Here is a 24,074-nt window from a genome sequence, read left to right on the forward strand (position 1 = left end):
ATGCTGTAATGCTCATGCTCACTCTCTTCCTCTTAAGATAATATTTCCTGTACGTAGAAGATACACTTGATGGCAGTGTTGTTTATCTTTGAAACTGTGGTACTGCCATGAGCTCAATTTAAGTTTACAAAAGAAACATCTGCAAAGCTCCACTGAAGAGCATCACAGAACAAACTGGAATCCACAAAATAAATGACTCACCTGACCAAATATTCACATAATCAGCTTTGTGTTGATTTTGACTAGCACATTGTCTGTATATGTGCTAGCCTGATCGGAAATAGGAAATTCCTTCCCTATCATTTAATCAGCATTATGACAGCTGACAGACACAATGCTATCTGGTCTTCTTTTCCTTACGTAATTCCTAATGTCTTTTACCCCTTCCCCTAAAACAGACATGTGGTCTCTTGTGTGAATTCTGATCTGAAAACATTCTTCCCATTTCTCTCTCACACTCTGTCACATTTTATCTCTTCTGACACACTATCTCATTCTGACTGCAACCAGACAACACAAGTGAAGGTGCAGGAAAGAAAAGCCAGATAAAAACTGTTTATTTACTGACAGTAATCCAGATTTTGTGTTTTTTGCCCTTTTCACGAAATTGTTCGCACACTCTCAGTTTTGAGATCACATAACAATCTTAAACCTCTGTCACAACAGCTTTTAAACTTATCATTAATAATTAAAGGTGGGCAAGACTTCTTGTTGAAAAAAAAAAAAAAAACGCTGGATTAAGGTGGTCTAGGCCTGACTATAGCTGTCAAATGTCCAAAAACTCTAAAAAGACTGTTCATTTTTGTTTTGGGGAGTTATTATTTAAAATCCATTAGAAAATACTAAATCATTTCAACTTGAAAAGTAATTAAATATTCTTTATAAATCTCTAATCTGTTTAGTCCAATACTGCATCACTTCAAAATTCATATCTTGTTTTGTTACAGATCACAATCTCAATGTGAAATCGAATAAGTAGATCAAATCTGTAATTTCTGTACATAAGGTGTCATTTACTGTAGCCGTCACATCATAGACAAATCTGTGAGATGGACATTACCACTACTAGTCTTACTTCGAAGACATTATTCAGAGCAGTTCAAGGTGTAAAACCCGATGGAGTTGCCCAGATTGTTGGTTTTGTACTTCTCTGAGAAGTACAAACTTTGTTCGTTTGATGGTGTCACTATGACGGTCCAGCACTCGGTCTGCTGAGGAACTGTTGAATTTCTCTGTTCAGCTGCTCATTGCGCACAAGCGCTTCATCTCTGCTGCGCTCTGCATTGCGTAGTAAGATCTCTAATGCAGCTTTGCAGCGTCGCTCTGCCTCGAGTGCTGCCTGCAACTCTGCCACTGTAGCACTCAGTTCTTTGTTCTTCTGCTGGAGACTGAAGAAACAAACACACACAAATCATAATAAGAAGTGTCATTTGAGAACCACATCAGCAAATTAGAATGATATCTGAAGGATCATGTGACACTGAAGACTGGAGTAATGATGCTGAAAATTCAGCTTTGACATCACAGGAATTAATTACATCTTAAAATATTTTGAAATAGAAAACAGGTTTTTTTTAATTGTAATAAAAAAAAATTATAAAATTTTTACTGTATTTTTAATCAAATAAATGAAGCCTTGGTGACCATTAGTAACTTAAGCTACGGTTTTATTGGAAAAAAGTCACTAAATTAACTAGATAAAAGTGTTTGGAGTTGTTGCTCAATGATTTCTAGAACATTCTATGTGGTTATCATGAAAATCAGATTTTTCTGAGTTTTAGTGCTATAATCGGGTCCTCTGTGCATCTACCAACCCAGAAACTGTGAAAAAGGACAACTCAGTAACTTTGTTTTGGTAAGCCTTTCTCTGTAAACATGTGAAAAAGGATCCACTCAGATTTTGCTCCCTTGTGACGTAGTAAGGGGATCTTATAATAATATTACTACCCCTTAATCTGCACGTTTCCACCCTAAACACCGTCATTTTGTTTTTACAAGCGACAGCGGTGTACCAGTTCTAACGTCATGGCAAAAGTTCAAGGAAAGCATGCTAACTGTTCTGTTGTTGGCTGCACAGACGAGCACAGAACACTATTTAGGGTCCCAGCCTCAGAGGAGACAAGAGAGCAGTACGCAGCTGCCACACAGATCTACCGTATTTTCTGCACTATAAGGCGCGCCAAAAATTGGCTGTGCGCCTAATAATCCGGTGCGCCTTATGTGTGCACTATGTTCCAAAATCTGTAAAAATGTTGTGCGACTTTGGTAAGCGCTCCGCTTGACTGACTGTCAGACCATTTCCTGCTGACACAGGGACGTAATACGTACAGTACATACGCTGGCAGCGATAAACCAATCAGAGAACATTATGTATATTGCAGTACGTACGCTTAACGACTGACTCCAACAATGATGAGCGAGAACCCGGCATGTTTGATGGCGAAATTGCCCAGCTGTTGAATTCAGACACAGAAGATGAGGACTTTGATGGATTTGTGGGAGAAGATTGATTAAAAAATAATGTGAGTGTATATTGTTAAATAGTAGAATAAAGTTCAACTAAACTCACTGATTTGCTTCCGTTACCTTTTTTTGTAGACCGTATGTTTTAGCATGCGCCTTATAATACGGTGCGCCTTATGTATGGGGTAAGTACAGAAATAGACCCCATAATTGAGACTGCGCCTTATAATCCGGTGCGCCTTATGGTGCAGAAAATACGGTAATATAAACATGCTATTTTTCCCCCGCTGTTTACCTTTACAGCCATAACCGACTGTTTTTGTAACTCCTGTGTGTTTTTAACATCAACTTGTCTGTATTTGACAGTTTAAGCGCAACAAAACTTGAACTTAGTTTAGTACTCACATGCCGTGTGACAGCTGCTTTCTGTGTGCGTTCTTCGGATGTGTGCGCTCAGAAAACCGTTTATCAGAAGTTTAAACTAATATGGCTTTAAGACCCATTATTTCAGTGCGATAGACATGATCACAAAAACCAAACAGATGTATCTGATGTACAAGCTGTAAAGTCACAGCACTATTCTGGAAAAGGGGACGGGGAGTAGCAGCTCATTTGCATTTAAAGAGACCTGCACGAAAACAGCGTGTTTCTGCTTTCGCTCAAAATAGGTATTTTTTTAAATTATATAATAAATGATCTGTGGGGTATTTTGAGCTGAAACTTCACTGACGCATTCTGGGGACACTTGAGACACTGGACACAGATACACTTGTATTGGGCCGTACCTGTTGATGATGTTCGTTGAGTCTGTGTTTTCTGGTTGATGTGCATTGTTTTTCTGTGGAGCAGGTGCTATAAGTGCCGCTGGCTTCTCTATGCTCACAGCTGCCGGACTCACCTCGTTGCTTTGCCGAGGTTTGGGTGAGGGCGTTGTGCTCTGTGCCTGTGTTTTTTGAGCATCTATCTGTTTGTCTACAACATCGCTAGCTGTCTTATGCAAACCTTGGTCCTCTGTGTCCTTTTGTCCTTCAACTTTTTCCTTTTCACTTTTCTGCACTCCAGAAAATAGTGTCACTTTCTGCAGGTCGAGTAGCTTAAAGATGTCCTCTGAAAATGTTTTTTCTTCGTTCTCGTTAAAGCTCTCCTGAAACCTGCTCCAGCGTTCCCAAGAAGGCTCGCGGCCTATTTTTCCCACTGGCGGACAACCCAAGCTGGGAAGAGTTTGCGTCCTTTTTCTGGGGCTTTCGGGCCACGAGTCCGTCGGAGAGGAGGGAGAAAGTGGTGTGCCTTCTGATCCCGTCTCAGACGACCACAGGTCCTTCCTTTCTTCCTCAGGTGTGTCCACTTCCTCTTCCTCAGGAGATTCAGACAGGGAGGACACCTCACACTTTGAGAGAAGAGTGATGCGATCAGTTAAGAGATACAGGTGTGAAAGTAACACAGTGACAGCTTCAAAAAACTGCAACCTTGATAATAAGCAGGTGTGTTAATCAAATATGAGTAACAAAAACCTTTCCAGCTATTTTGATTACTTTTTTTTTTTAAATAAATTATATTATAAATAAATAACCAGCTAAACTCTTAAATTCTCTAAAAGAAATGTAAACATTTTCTGTTAAAACTGCTAAAATATTATAAAATATAGAGTTTTGAAGATATTGCCAAGCATTAGGCCAAATTTATATTTAAATGTTTTATACACTACTGTTCAAAACTTTGGAGTAAATAAGAGCTTCAAAAGACATCAATACTTTTATTCAGTAACACAATAAGAGAAATATAATGTTGCAAAAAGTTTCTATTTCAAATAAATTCCTGGAAAAAAATGTATCAGGTTTCACAAAAATAAGATTTCTTGAACACTAAATCAGCATATCAAAGCTGACTGCAAACTGCAGTGATGGCTGCTGAAAATTACACAGAAATAAATTACATTTTAAAATATATTAAAACAGAAAACAGTTAATATTATACTATTTCAGAATATTACAGATTTACTGTATTTTTGAACAAATAAATGTAGCCCTGGTGAATGATAGACTTCTTTCAAAATCTCAAAAATCTTACTGACTCCCAATTTTTGAACGGTATATTTAAAATGTTCAATGACTTTGTATTTGTATAATTTTGTTATTTAAGAATTCCCCAGGCCTACAAATCACCATTTTAAAACAGTCTGATATTTGCTAATTTTCCATGAATGTGCTTCTGAAAACAGTTATTTTTTTATGATCAGTACCTCTGCAGACTCCCAGCCCACAAAGCTGCGAGGGTTATTGTTCTTCTTGCTTTTGTTTTTCTTGCTCGGAAGAGGAGATGGCTGCATGTCTTTAGAGGGTGGGAAAAGCAGCTCATGGTGTCTGATCATCACCGTCATTACCTTCTGTATCATGGGTGTTCCTGTGTGTATGAGGTGAGAAAAATGAGCACCTCTACAATGTGTTAACCATAAACACCCTACTTGAAATCTCATTCTTACTCATTACAGTTCAGGTTAAATATCCCATAAACAACCAATGATTTCTTTCTGTCTGATGTTATGTTTCCTGTTTGAAACAGGAAGTTGTGAAAGTCTAATATGTCAAAAAATGTATTTTATTATAGCCAGTAGCCCTTAGTTTAAAACATATTACCCAACTGTTGAGATACTGAACTGGAAAGGCATATAGCATAAAAAGTAGTGTAGAAAAAAGAGTACTCTAGTATGCCATGATGGGTACATTTTTTCTAGAAAAGATTGTAAATTTTCATGTTGTAAATGCGTATATTGGTATATTTAAACAAACATGGACTAAAAGACAAGGGTGTTTTGAAAACAATTTAAATTACATAGAACATAATGTTTTATGCATCTTCAGATGATAACTGACCCTTCATCATACTGATGGCGTCCTCCACTTGTGGCTTGAACAGGTTCACTCCCATCACTGTGGCCAGATTCTCAACACTCATCTTATTCACCTTTGAGTTTTGTTGGACCTCAAAAAGGAATCTGCAATAACAAATATGGATATATAAATGACAAGAGGGTATCTGCAGGATTTTTAAAATCAAACTGAAGACTTTTTAAAGACATGCACAAATAAAATGAATACCAAATGAGCAGGGTAGGGCAATGTCTATAACATACCCGGGTAACATATCAATGAAATGAGCGTAAAAAGCATGATTTAAAGCTTTAATATAATAAAATATTAATAAAGTTTTATAAAATGATAAGCATGAGCATTTCAGACTTTAAAACATTTTTTTAAGAAAAGGTATGAGTCAAAAGTATCAATTATTATAATAATTGAAACTATCAATCAATCAATTATATTAATGTAAAAACATAGAAATATATCTTAGTGTCTTCTACTGTAACTATATATATATATATATATATATATATATATATATATATATATGGTTAGATTTTTGCATTGGTCTAAAAACTATGGAAGCCCATTTCCACTACTGAATAAAAACTAAAATAAAATAAAAAATTCGGACAATGAGGTATAATATAAAGTCAGAATTTGCAATTTGCAACTTTGTGAATTGTAAGATAAAAAGCCACAAGCCTACAAACAAAAACCCTTCCAGCTATTTTGATCGCTTGTTTCTTTTTTTATTAATTATATTATAAATTATAAAACTGATAAAATATATCAGAATTTTGAAGATATTGCTAAACATAAGGCCAATTTTTTTTATGTAAAGTTTTTTTTTATACACTACTGTTTGAAACTTTGGGCTATGTAAAAACATTTTGAAAGGCATAAATACTTTTATTCAGTAGCGACACATTAAAATAATCAAACGTGACAGTAAAGACATTTATAATCAAATAAATTCCTGAAAAAAAAATTATCAGTCTTCACAAAAAATAAGATTTCACTAAATCGGCGTATTAAAGAGATTTCTATTATATATTTATAACTACTAGTTAATTTTTTTTTTACCCTATTCACCTGCAGTGTCTCGCCCTAAATTTATTAAAAACAGTTATTATTTCACAATATTACAGATTTACTGTATTTTTGAACATAAAAATGCAGCCTTGGTGAAAGAGAGAGTTCCTTGTGAAAAATTTGAAAAATCTTAATGACCCAAATTTTTGAATGTTATATTCTGACTTTTTTTCTCTGTGAGATATGAACTCGAAATTGAGATATAAAGTCAGCATTCACAATTCTGAGGAAAAAAGTCAGAATTGTGAGCTTACATCTTGCAATTCTGACTTATAACTCGGAACTGCGAGTTTATATTACACAATTCTGACTTAATTTCTTAGAATTGTGAGAGGAAAAGTCGCAATGACCTTTTTTATTTTTTATTCAGTGGTGGAAATGGCCTTTCATAAAAGAAAAGCAAAAGGGCTTATTGAAAATGCATATTCATTCTCAGCAAACAGATGGCAGTTTTTGGCACTCCCTGGTAATGGCTGTAAACAAAGCAACACAGCACATGACTTTTGAAATGTGCAGTGCTCATATTTATTAAATGAATTCATAGCATTGTGTAGTTTAATCATAAGGCTATATGGCAGTTATTCTTGTCTTCCTGTCCCCAAGTTTTAGACCTCTTGAAATGTGACACAACCAAATGTAAGTCTTTTAAAGACTTTTTAAGACCCGCATAATCCCTGTCAGCTTGTTTTTGCTCCTAACATTGTCTGTTTCATACCTGCAGATGTAACTCAGGAGGTTGTAGTTGACTTTTGGCAGAAGGCTGATTTGTTCCTCCAGCTTTTCTTTGCCCTAGAATTGATCAGATTGCAGTTAAACAGAGTCATGACTTTTCTGATAAACTGTCTTTGTGAATGTTTTTCTCACAGCTGCAGTGGCGGCATCTAGCATCAGAGTGCTGTCAAGGAAAGCCTGATACTGAGTCCAAGGCACAACAGAATCAGGAAGCTCTCTGAGGTACAACTTAAGTAAGGACGCCACTGTGTGGACATCAGTGTCACTGCAGACAGAAGGTATGAACATAAAAAGTATAAATTTGACATTGTCATTACAGTCGAATCGTCTTTTTAGTCAGAAAGGATGACAATGAAATGCAAAAACAGTTGTTTGTGAAATGGATATGTGCGTGTGTTGAATGGCAAGAACTCTTGTTAGTCAGGACAGGATGTGGCTCAGCCGCAGATCATCAGTGTATGCCAGGTTCCTCTGAAATAGTGTGCTTTTGTATGTCTCTTTCTCTATCTCTCATGCATTTGCACGTCCCCTCTCTTTCTCTTTCTCTCTCTCTCTCAAACACATCTAGTTTAAACTTTCTGGGTCATACTCTTTACCTATGCTACTTCCTCAAAATAGCAGTGAAGACTTAGCGTCACCATAAATGGTCATGCAGAGTGTGGTTATACCACATTAAGGCAACATTCGCATGCAAACTGCAAAAATAGCAGTCTGGAAACCAATGGTCACAAAATCAGGTTCAATAAATCATATAAAATTAATTCTTTTAGTAGATTGTAGTTTTGTCTTGACTGTTGGGGTTTAATTTAATTATTTAAGTCTTCTCTTCACCAAATGCAGTAGTAACCTGAAGTTATTGCAAACAAATTAAATAAAATAATAAGCCATTGCATTACATTTTATAAATAAGTCATTGTGTGCGTATATAAATACAGTTGAAGTCAGTTGCAGAATCTGCAAAATGTTAATTATTTTACCAAAATAAGAGGGAGAATACAAAATGCATGTTATTTTTTTTTATTTAGTACTGACCTGAATAAGATATTTCACATAAAAGACATTTACACAAACCACAAGAATTTATAAAAAAAAATGTACGCTGTTCAAAAGTTTACATACACTTGATGCTTAATACTGTGTTGTTACTAGAATGATCCACAGCTGTTTTTATGTTTTTTTTTTTTTTTTGTTTAATGATTAGTCCCTTGTTTGTCCTGAACAGTTAAACTGCCTACTGTTCTTTAGAAAAATCCTTTAGGTCCAGAAATGTTTAGTTTTTTCAGCATTTTTGTGTATTTGAACCCTTTCCAACATATGCAACTAGTACAGAAGGTTCAAACGCTCACTGATGCTTCAGAAGGAATGCATTAAGAGCTATATTCAAATATCAGGGCAAAGTTAACTTATTTTATCCTCTGGGAAACATGTAAGCAGCTTCTGAATGGCAGTAATAAATGAAAAAAAAAAAGATATTTAAGCAAAATAAGAAACATTTACACATCCTCATTCCGTTCAAAAGTTTACACACCCGGTTCACACCCACTTAATGCATTGTTCTTCCTTCTGAAGCATCATTGAGTGTTTGAACCTTCTGTAATAGTTGCATATGAGTCCCTCAGTTGTCCTCAGTGTGAAAAGATGGATCTCAAAATCATACAGTGACTGTTGGAAAGGGTTCAAATACACAAAAATGCTGAAAAACCAAAGAATCTGTACTAAATAAAAAATAATATGCATTCTGTATAATCCCTCTCATTCTGCAAAGTGAATGTTCAATTTTGACTTTAACTGTATGTATGTATATATATATATATATATATATATATATATATATATATATATATATACCTTTTTTGGTGGACATTTACAGTACATACACTATTATTCAAAAGTCTGGGATCAGTATGTTTTTAAGGAATTAATATGTTCATTCAGCAAGGGTGTATTCAATTGATCAAAAGTAAAGGTAAAGATATTTGTACTATTAATTAACTATTAATTTATTTCTAATAAATGCTGCTCATTTGAACTTTCTATTTATCAAAGAATCCTGTTTCCACAAAAAAATATTAAGCAGCCCAACTGTTTTTAACATTGATAATAATACCGAATATTTCTTGAGTAGCAAATCAACATAAGGCATAAATGCCATGGTACATGAATGTAGTAAGTATTCAGTAGAATGTTATATATCAGTATTACCATTGCATGCCATTACTAGACTATGGTACCATCACAATACTTTCTATAAAAAATATGCTTTATTCAGATCATTTCGCTACACCATCCTTGGACATTTCACACAGATTTACCTTGGGAATGAGGGTCTCTCTCCAGCATCAAAGGCCTCTCTGAACTGTTTGACCTGATTGTCCTGTCCTGGCAGGCGAAAGATGCCCTCCTCAAGCAGACCGTGCTGTCTGATGAATTCAGCACACTTCTCTACCAGGAAAGGCACCAGACGAGGCCCAAATTTCTTCTCATACACCATGATATCTGGAAGGCTCTTCCCAAATACTTTGAGGAGAGAAACATAACAGTTTTATTGAAAAGCAGTGGCAGCCTATTGATTCATATCATTATGAATAAGACACACTTTGGACATTATACTTTAGAGTTATAATAAACAAGAGGCTACCATACCACCATACACTTAAATAAAAGTCTGAAAAGGAATTTTCCATATTGATTTTTAACAGGTGTTTTAGCCACCTGTTGTGTTTTAGGGTTAAAGGAAATGTTACAGTATGATGTCTTACAGTATGAAAAATATAATCCTGTAACAAATAGGGATGTAACGGCATTATCAATAACGTGGTATCGCAATGACAAAACTGTCTGGATATCGTAGTCACATGAGGATATGAAACAATAGGTCTTTCGGACAAAAATTTAAAAAATATATATATTTAAACTTCTTATTCTAACATAAAAGGTCTTTAAAGTTGCGTTTTTGGGCCATAATGCTTTGGCACAGTATCTGTCAAACGAACTTAAATCAAAAGCACAATGTGGCTTTATCCCTTTATCAAGTCACGAGTGTTTCAAAGTAAAGCGGGCACTTCATTTAGGCGATCAGCTCGTGATCCGGTGTTTTCCGCGCCTCAGAACGACTCAGTTCACAGTGAATGCAGTGAACTCGTTTACTGCATGTGCTGTGAGTTAAGTGTGCTTTTTGGAACACAATGGCCACCAGTTGTGCTTTATTTTCGTGGCGGATGATTACAGCATTTCACTAGATTTGTAGTGAGACGCATTTTTGTAAGCCTGTTTTCACTGAAGCTGGAGTTTTCTGTCAAAATAAAAGCTGTACTGCTGTTTCCGTCAAAATAAAAGCTTAAAAGTACAGTATGAATTAATGACAGCTAGCGGTTTAAATGGGTAACGTTACTGCAGTCCAGATTCAAAATATCTCTTTCAAGTGTAGAAATTAGGAAAGAAGTATTGTAATTCCCTTACTCAAGTGTACAGCAAAAAAATATACTTATGAAATATTTATTTTAATTTGTTTTTATAGACTTTTTTTCTGACTTTCTTAGTTTTCTGTTTTCTTAGTTAAGAACATGGCTTGGAGCTCTTAATTTTGAACTCTCAAAGTGCATTAGATAGAATAATTTAACTTTAAAATGTAAAAAAAAAAAGTCTTTATTTGTTTTTGTTTTTAAATCGCAATAAATATAGTATTGTGGACTTCATATCGAGATATTATTGTATCATGAGATTTTGATATTGTTACATCCCTATTTATTTGTATAGCAAACAATACCTCCATTTGAGCGTGATCCAATAGATTTGCGAATAGAGCGCACCCACTCTTCCATCTCGCTCTGACTGGACGCCATGAGAACATAGACTTCCCGTTCCCGATCTGTACTGCTACCTGCAGCATAAGATACAACAACTGTATGATTTTCCCCTCTTACATACAGTAGTAGCCCATGAGATCTTATAAAATGTAAACAACTTACATAGATAGCAGGTGCGTGATACATTTAGTGAACAGAAGTGTAAATAAAAAGACTCACCTGGAATGATCTCAAACAGGAATTTATCATCTGTATTTGATGGCAATTCATTAACTTGGCATGAAAACAAAGGTATTGTTCCCTGAGATCAGAATGAGACAAGAAAAAGTAACTAAGTAACATAAATAGTTACTTTTCTAGGGAGTAATGCAATATTGTAATGCAATGCTTTCTATTTTTTCAGTTATTTGACTGATGGTACTGGCATTGCATAAAAAAAAAATCCCAGGATATAGGAAAAAATAAAAATTGTTTAATTAAAAATATTTAAAAAATCGTAATATTTCAATTACTCATGCTTGCTTGTCTCCTACCTGGACAGCACTCTCTCTGTCATCTTTATGGTATGTAAGGACGTTTCCTCTCAGCACAAAGAAGCGCAGCTGCCAGTTCTTTACGATGGATCTCTGCTTCTTCAGCCAGCCTGTTTTCAGTGGTTTCTCCATGGATCTCTTAAAACCAGTGTGAGTGGATCCAGGGCTTCCTTCTCCTGGCATAACACTCTTGGAGCGAGCTGAGGTGGAAACCGATAAAAAGCATGCAGGGAATTATGACAAACATGCGATGAGTCCGAGACTTGCTGAAAATGAAGTCACCTGTCACTAACTTATTCTATTTTTATATCATGAGAACATCATGCATATACTGTGGTAATGACAGTGGGTAACAGTCTGAACACGGCAACTTCCTGCATGACAAATATCTGCAGACTGGCTGTGATTGTCCTAATGCTGAAGAAAATGAACTACTGTGACTTTAGGACCAGTTCTGAGAGGAACAATACCATGCACTTAAGCAGAAACAGCTTTCGATAATACTGTGCAATGGATTGTTTGTTAGGTCAAAAGGGTATTATTGGATTTTGACTGAACTGAAACATCAAAGAGGAACATTTTATTGTTCTGAGATTGCCCTTTTATACCTTGAGGGATCTAATGAAGTTCTTAGTCATGTTTCTTTCAAGAATCACCCTTGTTTATAGAAATAAAAATGACATAGTTGACATACAATAGGTACACAGAGCTTTAAGATTTATGCGGATATAGCTTGGACAGTTCAAGATTTAAGCCTGGAAATAAAATGAAAATAATAATAATAATAAGATTCTGGATAACATGATCATTAGTTTTTATACAAACTTATTGTTTATGAGGCTCAAGTCACATTCAGTCAAAGCTAAAAAAGGCAAAAAATGTATTGCTAGTTTTAGTTTAGTCATCTGACTGATAGAATACTGAATAAAATATAAAAACCTCAGGAAAGTAGAAATAAAAAGATGTAGACAGAAAAATATAAAAGAATACATAATGCATTAAATAATAACTAGATGAGTAAAGTCTGCAAGTAAACTTTGAAGTTGGCTTGTTGCTAGCATGTTGTTCCATGATTAACAAGTTGGTTGCATGAGTAGTTAATATGTAAGGAATAATTGACGACGGGCCGTAGAATTCTTAGAAAATAATGCACACCCGAGGTGGTGATGCGGTCACGACGCGAAGCGGAGTGGCCGTTCCACCTCGGGTGTGCATTATTTTCGTAGAATTCTACGGCCCGAAGTCAATTATTCCGCTTATACTACAGTTACCACACCTCAAGACATCGATCAAGTGATATATTTCAAGACATTCGTCCGGTTTTTATCCTTAAAACGCTATTGTGAGTAGGATTAATTTCTTACGCAGCTCATTCAACAGCTTCGTTGCTAGTTCCAAAACGTCATTTTAGAACTAGTAACGACGCTTGGGCTGTTAATAGCAAAATAATGCCGTTAATAATGAAGTTTAGACAGACCGAAAGACAAGCAGACAGACGGTAAGAGTGAGGGAGAGAAACTAAGTGTATGACTTTACCTCTCTCACCTCTGTGTCTCTCAAGGGTGACTTGGCAGCATCGTCTCTACTAACAGTTAAACTTTAAGCTCATTTTCTTCAAGACCACGCCGTTGTTACCTCGCGTGTGAGAGCTGTCATGTCGTTTTAAAGTTGTTAATCGTCAGAGCAGCGCTAACAACATTAGCGCCAATGCTAACGTGAGTGCAAACTGTACTGTTATGTGTGTGCGTCTGTGAGGTGAGTGAGAAGAGGGCGAGAGAAATAGAGTTTGTGCTTTCCGTACATAATAAAACGTAATATATTGTGGAAAAAACATGGAAATAATCTGTCGTTTTTATCCTGATGTTTACTGTATTTATTAGTTTGGCCAGTGCCATTGTGGGTTTTAGTTATTTTGCTGTTTTGGGCTGTAAGGACCTTTGAAATAACTGAAATCGTATGGCGAAGTGATATAGACATGCACTGCGGTCTAAAGCTGCCTGGAACTACGTTCGCCGTGCGTTTCCCTGAATATAATGCACACCTCTAGAACGTTCGTCAGCCAATCAGATTCAAGCATTCAACGGCCCTGTAGTATAAGATTAATGTGGTAAAGTCTAGAAGGGATACAGCTATGGCTACTGGGCATGCGCACATCAGTCTAACGTTATTTTTGTCACACTGTACAACAATAATACTTTTTTTGTATTATAGTAAGGGCTAAGTTTAGGGTTGGGGTAGGTGTAGACGTTAATAAAACACAATCTAATAGGTAGAACAATTAATTTCATTGTTAGTTTCCGGTCTGAGCTGTATACCCTCTAGCCACAACCGATTAATGTGTTGTTAGTATGTAGCTAGAATGTTTTAGCATGATTAGCATGTAGTTATCATTATTAACTTGTTGCTAGCATGTTTTTAAGCATGGTTAACAAGTTGCCGACATGTTGTTAGCATGATTAGCAGCACATTGCTAACATGTTTTAGTATGCTGCTAGAATGATTTAGTATGATGTTGTCTAAAATAGTCATTAAGCTTTGCTATTGATAGACTTAAACTTAAACACTCACCCCCAGTTTTATAATCAAGGATTAAAGGAACACTCCACTTTTTTTGAAAATAGGCTCATTCTCAAACTCCCCCCGTGTTAATAAGTTTGAGTTTTACCGTTTTGAAATCCATTCAGCCATTTTCCTGTTCTGGCGATATCACTTTTAGCATAGCTTAGCATAGATCATTGAATCCTATTAGACCAATAGCATCACATTCAAAAATGACCAACGAGTTTCCATATTTGTCCTATTTAAAACTTGACTCTTCTGTAGTTATATTGTGTACTAATACCGGCGGAAAATGTAAAGCTGCGATTTTCTAGGCCGATAAGATTAGGAACTACACTCCCATTCCGGCATAATATTCAGGGAAGTTTGCTGCTAAAATATGGACAAAGCAGGCGCAGTTTCGTCTCAAGATACACACCAGTAATGTTGTTTTTTTCTAAGGCACGTTTATAAAAGATACTTAAATGTCCTAAATTAACTATGGCCTAATCATGGCTTAATCTAAGGTCTATCTGTGAGACCAGGAAACCTAGCTAGGAAAGTGTGACTGTACAAAAGTTTTGACCCCCTCTGTGGGATTTTTGATGGTTTTTGAAAACCATAAGCCGAATCAGTTAGAAAACATATAGCAACTAACTTCAGAAGAGTCTGAATAATATGGTGGCTGTAGCTTTACACCTCTAGGAGGAGATACTAAATTTTGGCTCAGAAGAAAAAGAATAAACTTAATTAAAGCTGCAAGCAGCGATGAAGGGGCCCTCACCATCTGCACAGTCGCCATCCCGATAGCACCAGGAAAACGGTGCCCAGTTGGCACATGGATTCACAGTAACGCTCTGCCAGTTTGGATTTAAAGTAGGGCTGTGCGATATGGACAAAAGAAACCTATCACGATTTTCTTGAACAGTATTGCGATTTCGATTTTAATCACGATTTTGACACAGACATGTTTTACAGTGTGAATCTAAAACTTTTTTTAAAGGAAAACAATTAGATCTTTATCAAAGAAATGTAACATGTCTCTAAAACAGAAGGCGGAAAAAAAAATCACCTAGCAGGTGAAAAAAGTTAGGAGCACCAAAAAAAATTTAGGCGCACCCAATTTCTTTTTAGTAATGCACTGATCTTGATTCTTCATGGCTGATTCTGACTGCAGATGTTTTACAAGCACATGATCAAAGTAGGCTACTCTTCAAATATTCAAAGTGCAAATAGAGACCGAATTTTTCAAGCATGATACAGAACTATAGACAACTGCACAATATATTTTTTATAGCCCACATACTAATAACTACCTAGATATTTTATGTAGCCTAATTTGCGCGCATTGAGGAGTCGCTCTCTGAACGCGGGATATTAAAATTGCTTTTAAATGCGCGTCCGCGTCTTAGTTTTGGTTTCGTTTTAACGATCTTGCGAGACTCTCAAAGGCGCTGAGCGTGCATTCTACAATAAAAGAGATTATTATAACAAAACCATTTGAAATATGAGAAGACACAAACAGGATTTTGAAAAGCATGTCCCCAGTGAAAATTAGGCCCCTGTGTGAGTGGAACTCTGCCGCTGAGTTATCATCTGATGTGGATGAATGCCGCATTGTACAGTAATGTAGGCCTATATGGACACGGAGGCGCCAGAATTGTATCTGACAGAATGTACGCTATAGCACGAAATATATTATATTTCTTCAAAAGCGGTTTGTTGAGACCTTTTATTTTTCACAATCGAAAGAGAGAATTGCGAACCTGTCACTGTATCAGCTCACAGCAGTCTGTGCAGTAGTTATGGTAGCGAAAGTTTTGTAAAGAAATGAAACCAAGTTGGACAACAACAGTTTCTCGCACGAATGGTCCCAAATATAATTTCATGTCACGCAGATTAAATTTTGGGAGCATATGCGACCAAAACGTTCACAATTTCGAGCCCTGCCTAGTAAAGGTAGAACAAAATGTCTTTAGAACAGACCTATGGCAAAAAGTAAGTATGTGTGTGCGTATGTGCCACAGTGTCCCACACAAAAACAATTAGAACACTGGCAGAGTCTAGCTGCTTTCTGCTAAGAAAACCAGCATTACCATTTCTGGTTTCAAGCATGAACGTTGGCATGTTCTTGCTCTCTGTTTAGGCGCGCTGTGTTGTGATCGGTTCAAATAGCATGCTGCGGGAAAAGTAGCCTATCAGTCGAGTGCGTGCAAAAAATCGCGCTGTAAGGCGATTTAGAAATCGTGCATGTTCACATCGCGATTTCGATACGATTTCAATTAATCGCACAGCCCTAATTTAAAGTTTACAGCATTGAAAGGGTTACACTTTAAAATCAACACACAGACACATACACACAATATATAAAATTTTGCCATCCAGTTTCATTTCTTAATATTAACTATATTAGTTAACATGAACAATAATTAAATAGCATTTATTAATGTTAATTAAAATTAAGCTAAAAAAAGTATTCATACATTATTAAAATGTAAATTTGTATCTTTTAACATTAGTTTATGTACTGTGAATTAACATGAACATGAACACACAGTTCATGTGGATGTACAGCAATAGTCAATAAAGTGCTATATAAACGCTTCATTCTTTCAAAATATCTTTAAAAAAAGAAGTTGAGTATTGTAATGGGGCGATGTAAATATAACTCATCTTAAAATGGTATAATTTTCAGATGTTTTGAACAGATAACAGCAAAGTTTGTTTTGTTGTCAAAGTTTGTCTTGAAATTGTTAATTATAATTTTATATTCAATAAATAACACTATGAAAATAATTGTCTAACAATGAAGATAATCTCTCATGCTATTTATTAATTATTAAAAGTTGTTTTTTTAATCTTTTGCTATGTGACTGCATAGGACAAGTTCATGGTACAGTTCAGTAAAAAAAAAAAAAACTGCAAAAAACAAACAATGAAAGAATTAGTGACATTTTATATTTTCTCAAAGATCAGACATATTTATGTAGATTACACTACATCAGTGGTTCTCAACCTTTTTTGGGCCAGCACCCTACTACCCATTATTCAGGTCCCTCACCGCCCCCCATCAAATAAATCATAGTCTAATTGTCCTCACTGAATATTAAAGTTGATTATTATTAGTATTTTGTGTTTATAATAAGGACTGTTATTATATTAGTAATTCAGATGTATGGGGTCATGACAATTTTTACTAAATTAATTCAAGAATTGATAAAAAAAAAAGACAGTGATGTACTTTTTACAGTAAATTATAAAAAAAAACAGTAATAACAACATTCATTTACAGAATTTTTAAGCAAATTGAGGATTTTCATTGCTACAGCTTCAGTGTTTTTGTGATGCTGATATACTTTCTTGCCCCAAATTTAAAAAGACTACATAAAAATTCCTGTTTAGAAGTAGAACATATCCAAAAGGACACTTTTACATAAGTGATTTTAGTTTGTTCTTCCATTTCTGGAACTCTTGAACACCCTTTTTACTGTTGTGATATGTTTGGATATTTTTAATTAGCTTTCAGTAAAAAAAAAAAACGTATCTCTTGGAAAATACCCTCCTTTTTGAGAATATATTGAATTCCCTTTTTTCTGTGATAGTGGACATGGTTAATTTTGTGGGTAATACCACATTTACACATGCAAATGGAAGAAATGTAAACTCTACTTTACTATATTTCACAATTTTTAGAATATTTCATAGTTTGCTTACAAATAACCCTATAAAGAAAACTAAGTACAACACTAAAAGTTTGGAATTTTTGTAAAATGATAAAATCTATGATTTGTTAATTTATTTAACTTTTATTTAATTGACAACATTACAAAGAAAAGATTTCCAAAGTTTTCACTGACCAACTTACATGTATTTTATAAAATATAAACTTTTTTTTTTTAAAGTCACAAAAGTGCAACACTCCAAAACAATTGGGACAGAAGAAAAATAAAAGTGAAAAGGTTATATAATAAGCTAAACTGTTTTGAAACAGTTGACAGGAGCCAGGTGTGAATTGGTAATAGGTGAGGGGATCATCTTTGGGTATAAAAGGAGCTTCTCAGTCTTTGCAAGCAGCTAGATCGTGGCTCAAAATTTGTTTATATTAACAAAACTCTATTTCTCTCGCTCTCTCTCTCACTCACAGAGGCACACACATACAGTTAGCACTCGCGCTAATGTTGTTAGCACATCTCTGACGATAAACAACTTAAAAACGACGTGACAGTTCTCACACGAGGTAACAACGGCGTGGTCTTGAAGAAAATGAACTTAAAGTTTAACTGTCAGTAGAGACGATGCTGCCAGTCACCTTTGAGAGACACACAGACTTGAGAGAGATAATTTACAATTAAACTCTCTCCTCCTCTCTTGCCGTCCGTCTGCTTGTCTGTCGGTCTGTCTAAACTTCATTATTAACTGCATTCGTTTGCTATCAACGGCTCAAGCGTCGTTACTAGGTCTAAAATGTCGTTTTGGAACTAGCAACGAAGCTGTTGGATGAGCTGCGTAAATTATTCCTACTCACAATAGCGTTTTAAGGATAAAAACCGGACGAATGTCTTGAAATATATCATCTGATCAATGTCTTGAGGTGTGGTAACTGTAGTATAAGCGGAATAATTGACTTCGGGAGCATTGACATGGACACCCGGAACCACCTTGGGTGTGCATTATTTTCTAAGAATTCTACGGCCCGAAGTCAATTATTCCTTACTTAATGAATGCTGTAAAAATAAATTGTTCATTATTAGTTCATGTTAGTTTATGCATGAACTAATGTTAACAAAAGAGACCTTATTTTAAATTGTTACTGACACTTTTTATGACCACTTTTACAACCATTTTTAAATATTATTTTAATGATCTATAAGCATTTGTGAGATAATTATATTGGTAAATAATAAGTTATTTTATGTATGTATTTTTCTTATTCTAATTAATTGTACTGAGCACTTAATGGTCAGACTCCAAAAAATTTTATCTTATCAGGCAAATAAAACTTTTCCAGATTTATTTTTTTTAATTAAAAAATATATATTTTAATGCTCTTTAAGCATATATATAATTATTATGTAAAAGTATTCTGACAGTACAGAACATAACAACTGATTCTATGCATTAGTTTAAGTCTTATACACTGAGAATGAGCAGAATAGGATTAGAGGTGAAAATATTCCTTATCATACGAGGACCTCTGGTGGTCATCCCTGTTATTACAGTCTTCATCTCTCACTCTCAAATCTTGATACTTTTAGAGTTTTGGGGGCCTCTCAGCATGATAAAATTTTGATACCACGCGTATTTCCTAAGAATGATTTGTTCTTCATGTATACAATGATTTGAAGAGTTAGAATTATGCACTTTAAAGATATATGAAAATGACTGTTATTTTTTTTTTTTTACTGTGACTTTAAAAAATTACCACATCAACACCGTTCAAGATATCCCAAATCCGCTCACAATTTATCATCTTCAGTATCTTGACATCATGTTGAGAAACTTTGGTGTGAACAGTGTCATTTTTATACGAGGAGTATAAATTGATTTACAGCCTGATTTTTCCAAAATTTCACATTTAAATAAAAATAGCCAACTTCCTGTTTGTTATAGGTAATGAGTGTAAATTAGAAAGTTGTCCGGCTTGATGAGACCAATATATGTACCGAGTTTGGTGACTGTAGGCAAAACTAACTCCCCAACTTTTGTCAAAAGATGGCGCTTTAGAGTGCTTCCTCAACACCCATTTATGAGCTTTTGCCAGTGTCTAACTCTCATTAATATTGATGTGTGTGTTGAGTTTCATGAAATTCTAAACATGTTATCTGCCTCGAAAAGACAGGAACCTAATTTTAAAGTTTGACACATTGCCATGGCAACAGCATTTGATTTATCATCGACCCCTTTACATATTCTCATCGGCCGTGTTTTGACATTATTTTGATGAAGTTTGAAGAAAATCGAGTAAAATTAAGAGGCTGGTTTAAAAGCGTTTAGCAAACAACACACTTCCTGCTGCCAGTTGGTGGCGCTATAACTTCGACTCTTAATAGTCACATCTCTGTGATCGGCATCAGACGACAAACAAACTGCTGAAACTACAAACTCGGGCCCTAAATATTTATGGATATTTGGTTTTAAAAAAAACTTAAACCAACCTAAGGTGGTTTGCTGGTTTTAGCAGGTCTCCTAGCCTGGTTAAACTAGTCTGTAAGTTGGTTTTAGAGTGGTTTTGGAAACTTTTCCACTGGTCAGGCTCGGAGACCAGATTGCTGCCAAGGTAAACCAATTAAAACCATCTTACATGAGCGAAGCATGACCAGTATTTTTTTTTAATAGTAGTATTTTTTTGTCAGTAGGAAAATGTTTGCAGGCTTGATTGCAAGTGTCTTTGTAAATTTGAGAAAAACATACAATTAAAATATTTTTCTCACTTTCCCTCAAAAAGTCTCCTTTTGTGAAAGATTGTAAAAAGATCCCATTTGTGATTTTGCTTTCTGGCTGGATAGCCCATAGCAAAGGGAGGGTAGGGTAGAGACCCCTGTTATTGAGAGATAAGAAAAACTGAGATTCACAAGGTGGCAGAAAATAAGAAAACGATACAAGTATCCCAATTGGCGTCCATCATAGTGAAAAGCCGCTTAGTGAAGCCACCAAACACTTGACTTTATGCCATCTCTTTGATAAGAAAGCATCTACAACAAATACATCTCTAGACAGCAGCCAATCAGCCATTATCTAATTGACAAGAGATGGTGTCACTGTGATTTAAGCAACTTGGAGCTTTTGTAGTCAAATTCACTATAACCCATTGAGATGAGAGGAAAGGGCAGAAGAGAGAGAACTAAGATAAACAGGAAGTTACAAGCTCATCAGCCACAGGAAGTAGCGTTTTTGAAAGATCCCCACCTAACGTTAGCCTCTTTGGTCTATTTTGAGAAGATCTTCCCTGATGGAGAGCACGGACCACTGTTCTCTGTCCTGGACCACGGGCCCACACACATTGCCCCGCTTCAGACCTCACCCATTTCTATGACACACGCTGGGATCAGGGGAAGGGAAGAGAGTAGGTTCAAACTCCCCGTGAATTACCAAGGAGATCATAGCAGAGATGCAAGAAGCTGTTTGCGTCAGGCAGAGCGCTTCTGCGTCAGGCTTAAGTTTGTGACATTAGTTGATTATTCACATTCAGCAAAGCAGCTCTGCAGGCGCTAAAATGTGCATCATTTTAGTTTAATGCAATGTTACCGTAACAGTCCAATGGCTAAAGTCAATTTCTTAAATTTGGTTTATCACTGCACACTATTCCAAAAAGAAAAAATCTCTTATTTTTCCACAATCCTTCCAATTCCTGGTTAAAAATTAAAAATTGTGGCTGTCAGGAAAGGCATTTTTTATGTTATGGCTGGTAACTGATAAATGGCTGCTATTGAATTTCTAAACAGCTGTTAAAAATCAAAAAGGTTTAAATAAACAACAACAACAAAAAAACTTAAAATAAAATAAAACAGTAATAACTATCAATCATTTTAAATGCTACAAGTGAATTTAGGCATCACAACATTAGAATATCCATTATAAAACATAGATATTCATTTTGAGATTATTAATAATTAATTTGCTTGAATTATTAAGTAATTAATATTTTTTATAAATTCAAAGTGAGTGTTAGATGCATGTTTAATTGAGCTCATTTCCCCTATTTTTACATTTCAAAGTGCAAAAGTAACCTAAAATGTAAAAATATGGGAAATAAGCATGCACAAGTAAACATGCAGCACTGACTGATACAGATTAAAAATAATACTTAAATAATATCTATAATACCAATATATTCTGCAACCCTAGCTACACTACCAGTCAAAAGTTTTTGAACGGTAAGATTTTTAATGATTTTTTATCTCTTCTGCTCACCAAGCCTGAATTTATTTGAACCAAAATACGGTAAAAGCACTAAAGCAGTAATATTGTGAAATATTTTTACTATTTAAAATAACGCTTTTCTATTTGAAAATATTTTAAAATGTAATTTATTCCTGTGATCAAAGCTACATTTTCAGCATCATTACTCCAGTCTTCAGTGTCAGATGATCCTTTAGATCATTCTAATATGCTGATTTGCTGTTCAAGAAACATTTTTATTATTATTAATATTTTGTGAAAGAATTGATGAATAATTCAGATGTTCTTCTAAACTTTTTATTCATCAAAGAAACCTAAAAAAATTCTACTTAGCTGTTTTCAACATAATAATAAATGTTTTTTTGATTAGCAAAACAGAATATTAGAATGATTTCTGAAGGATCATGTGACTGGAGAAATATGATAAAAATTCAGTTTTGAAATCACAGGAATAAATTACATTTTTAAATATATTTGAATAGAAAATAGTTATTTTAAATAGTAAAAATATTTCAAAATGTTGCTGTTTTTGCTGTACTTTGGATCAAATAAATTCAGGCTTGGTGAGCAGAAGAGACTTATTTAAAACGCATTTAAAAATCTTACTGTTCAAAAACTTTTGACTGGTAGTGTATAAGCATTTTTTTTTTTTACTTTTGTCAAAAAAATAGGCTGTAATATAAGATGCTTTGAATTTTAAAGATGTAAAAACCTGGTAAATAAGCATTCACAATTAAATATCCAACATGGGCTGATATAGATCACACACTGATCAATATTAGTGGAACATAATACCAGCCAATAGCTGTTTTTGCTGGCTTTAAAGTATTAGGCTCTGCTAAAAGATGCTTTGAATAAATAGTGTCAACTAAAAATCAAGTACCAATACACTTTATATAATAAGACCATTTTAAAGTCATCATAAAATGATCACACTGTGAGAAACAGTTGCTCTCTTAACCTAGGATACTGCTGAGAGCACGGTAACCAAAGACCTAGTAAAACGCCACATAGATAACTATCTAGCATTTAACAGTACGCTGACATTTTATGTGACAGAGTGTCGCAGCGTCTTCCTGCCTGCAGCATGTGAAAATTACACACAGAGGAAATCACCAATGCTTTGCATCTCCAACAGACAGTGCAAAGTGAGACCAGAAATGCCACGAGTCACCGCATACAACTATACAACTGCCTCTTTTTATACTTGATTGCTCCATAAAGCTGCTGGAAGTTAGCCCTTAACAAGAGTTTTTAAACACCCTGGAGATTAATGAGAACAGTTAGTCAAATTAGAAAGGAAGTACTACAAACAATCATGTCAGAGAGACTATACAAACACATGAAAAGGTGTGTCAGGGATTCAAGAGAATCACAAGGAAATCGCATAGCAGATGAGAAGTGTTTATATGAATTACGTAGCCTCAGGGTGAATTTACAAGATCATCACTCTATGCCACTTTCATCTTTGATTTACAGATACTGTAAAATCCCTCTTTTAAGTTACATTTTATAACACATCTGCACCATCACTGCCCAGTACTATACACTTCCTATTAAATAAAATGCGTCAATATAGACGCAGTGACAGGGGGCCTGTTGTATCAATGAACACAAAGAATTACACATAAACCTACCTGCCTGGCCGAATGAATTTTCTAAACACGTAAAAAAAGACTTTGACCTTTGACCACACACATAAACGCAAGAGTGCCACTCACCTATCTTGGCAGTTTCAGCTCTGAAGGTGCTGAAGTCCCAGTTGCGAGGTAGTCTCAGAGACATTTCTTCAAAATCGGAGCAAAAGGTTACACACACACAGACACACTCACACACATTCTCTCACTCACATGCACACACAAAAACAATCACAAAACACACAGTGAACTCTAAGAGTACATTCTTTCCAGTCAGCCCCTCTTCTTCTCTTTACTTCCTCCTTCCTCTGCTAATCTGACTCTTCTTCTTTTTTTTTTTTTTTACACTTCTAAACACGTTGAATCTTGCCTCTCGGCTCGCCTGCAGTGTTTGTGTGAGCAAACCAACAGTTATTTTGAAGCTCCTACATCCAGCGTTTCTGTCAGGCTATAGAGAGACAGCAGAGCAGCAGCACTATCACCCCTCGTACCCACAATCTTCATGAGCTGAGG

The 24,074-nt window shown here is 35.3% G+C and overlaps 1 protein-coding gene across 1 annotated transcript; it reads right to left on the bottom strand.

Moving 5' to 3' along the window:
* Positions 1–550: 550 nt before the first annotated feature.
* Positions 551–24,039, bottom strand: arhgap25 (Rho GTPase activating protein 25). Its single transcript, XM_073840856.1, has 11 exons — positions 23,646–24,039; positions 11,488–11,687; positions 11,174–11,255; positions 10,915–11,028; positions 9,461–9,665; positions 7,281–7,413; positions 7,132–7,205; positions 5,334–5,455; positions 4,703–4,863; positions 3,249–3,850; positions 551–1,388 (listed from the first exon to the last, which is right to left on the bottom strand). The coding sequence occupies exons 1-11, from the start codon at positions 23,707–23,709 to the stop codon at positions 1,187–1,189; spliced, it is 1,959 nt and encodes a 652-aa protein (XP_073696957.1). The 5' UTR covers positions 23,710–24,039; the 3' UTR covers positions 551–1,186.
* Positions 24,040–24,074: the final 35 nt, after the last annotated feature.

The sequence above is a fragment of the Garra rufa genome, chromosome 5 (genome assembly GCF_049309525.1).
Source record: "Garra rufa chromosome 5, GarRuf1.0, whole genome shotgun sequence".
NCBI lineage: Eukaryota > Metazoa > Chordata > Actinopteri > Cypriniformes > Cyprinidae > Garra > Garra rufa.

Excerpts from the sequence above, each read along its gene's own strand:
- arhgap25 (XM_073840856.1), bottom strand. The coding sequence starts at position 23,709 with ATGTCTCTGAGACTACCTCGCAACTGGGACTTCAGCACCTTCAGAGCT. Across the intron at positions 11,688-23,645 it reads AGCTGAAACTGCCAAGATAG|CTCGCTCCAAGAGTGTTATG; the intron begins GTGAGTGGCACT and ends TTTCCACCTCAG. Across the intron at positions 5,456-7,131 it reads CTCCTGAGTTACATCTGCAG|ATTCCTTTTTGAGGTCCAAC; the intron begins GTATGAAACAGA and ends TTGTTATTGCAG.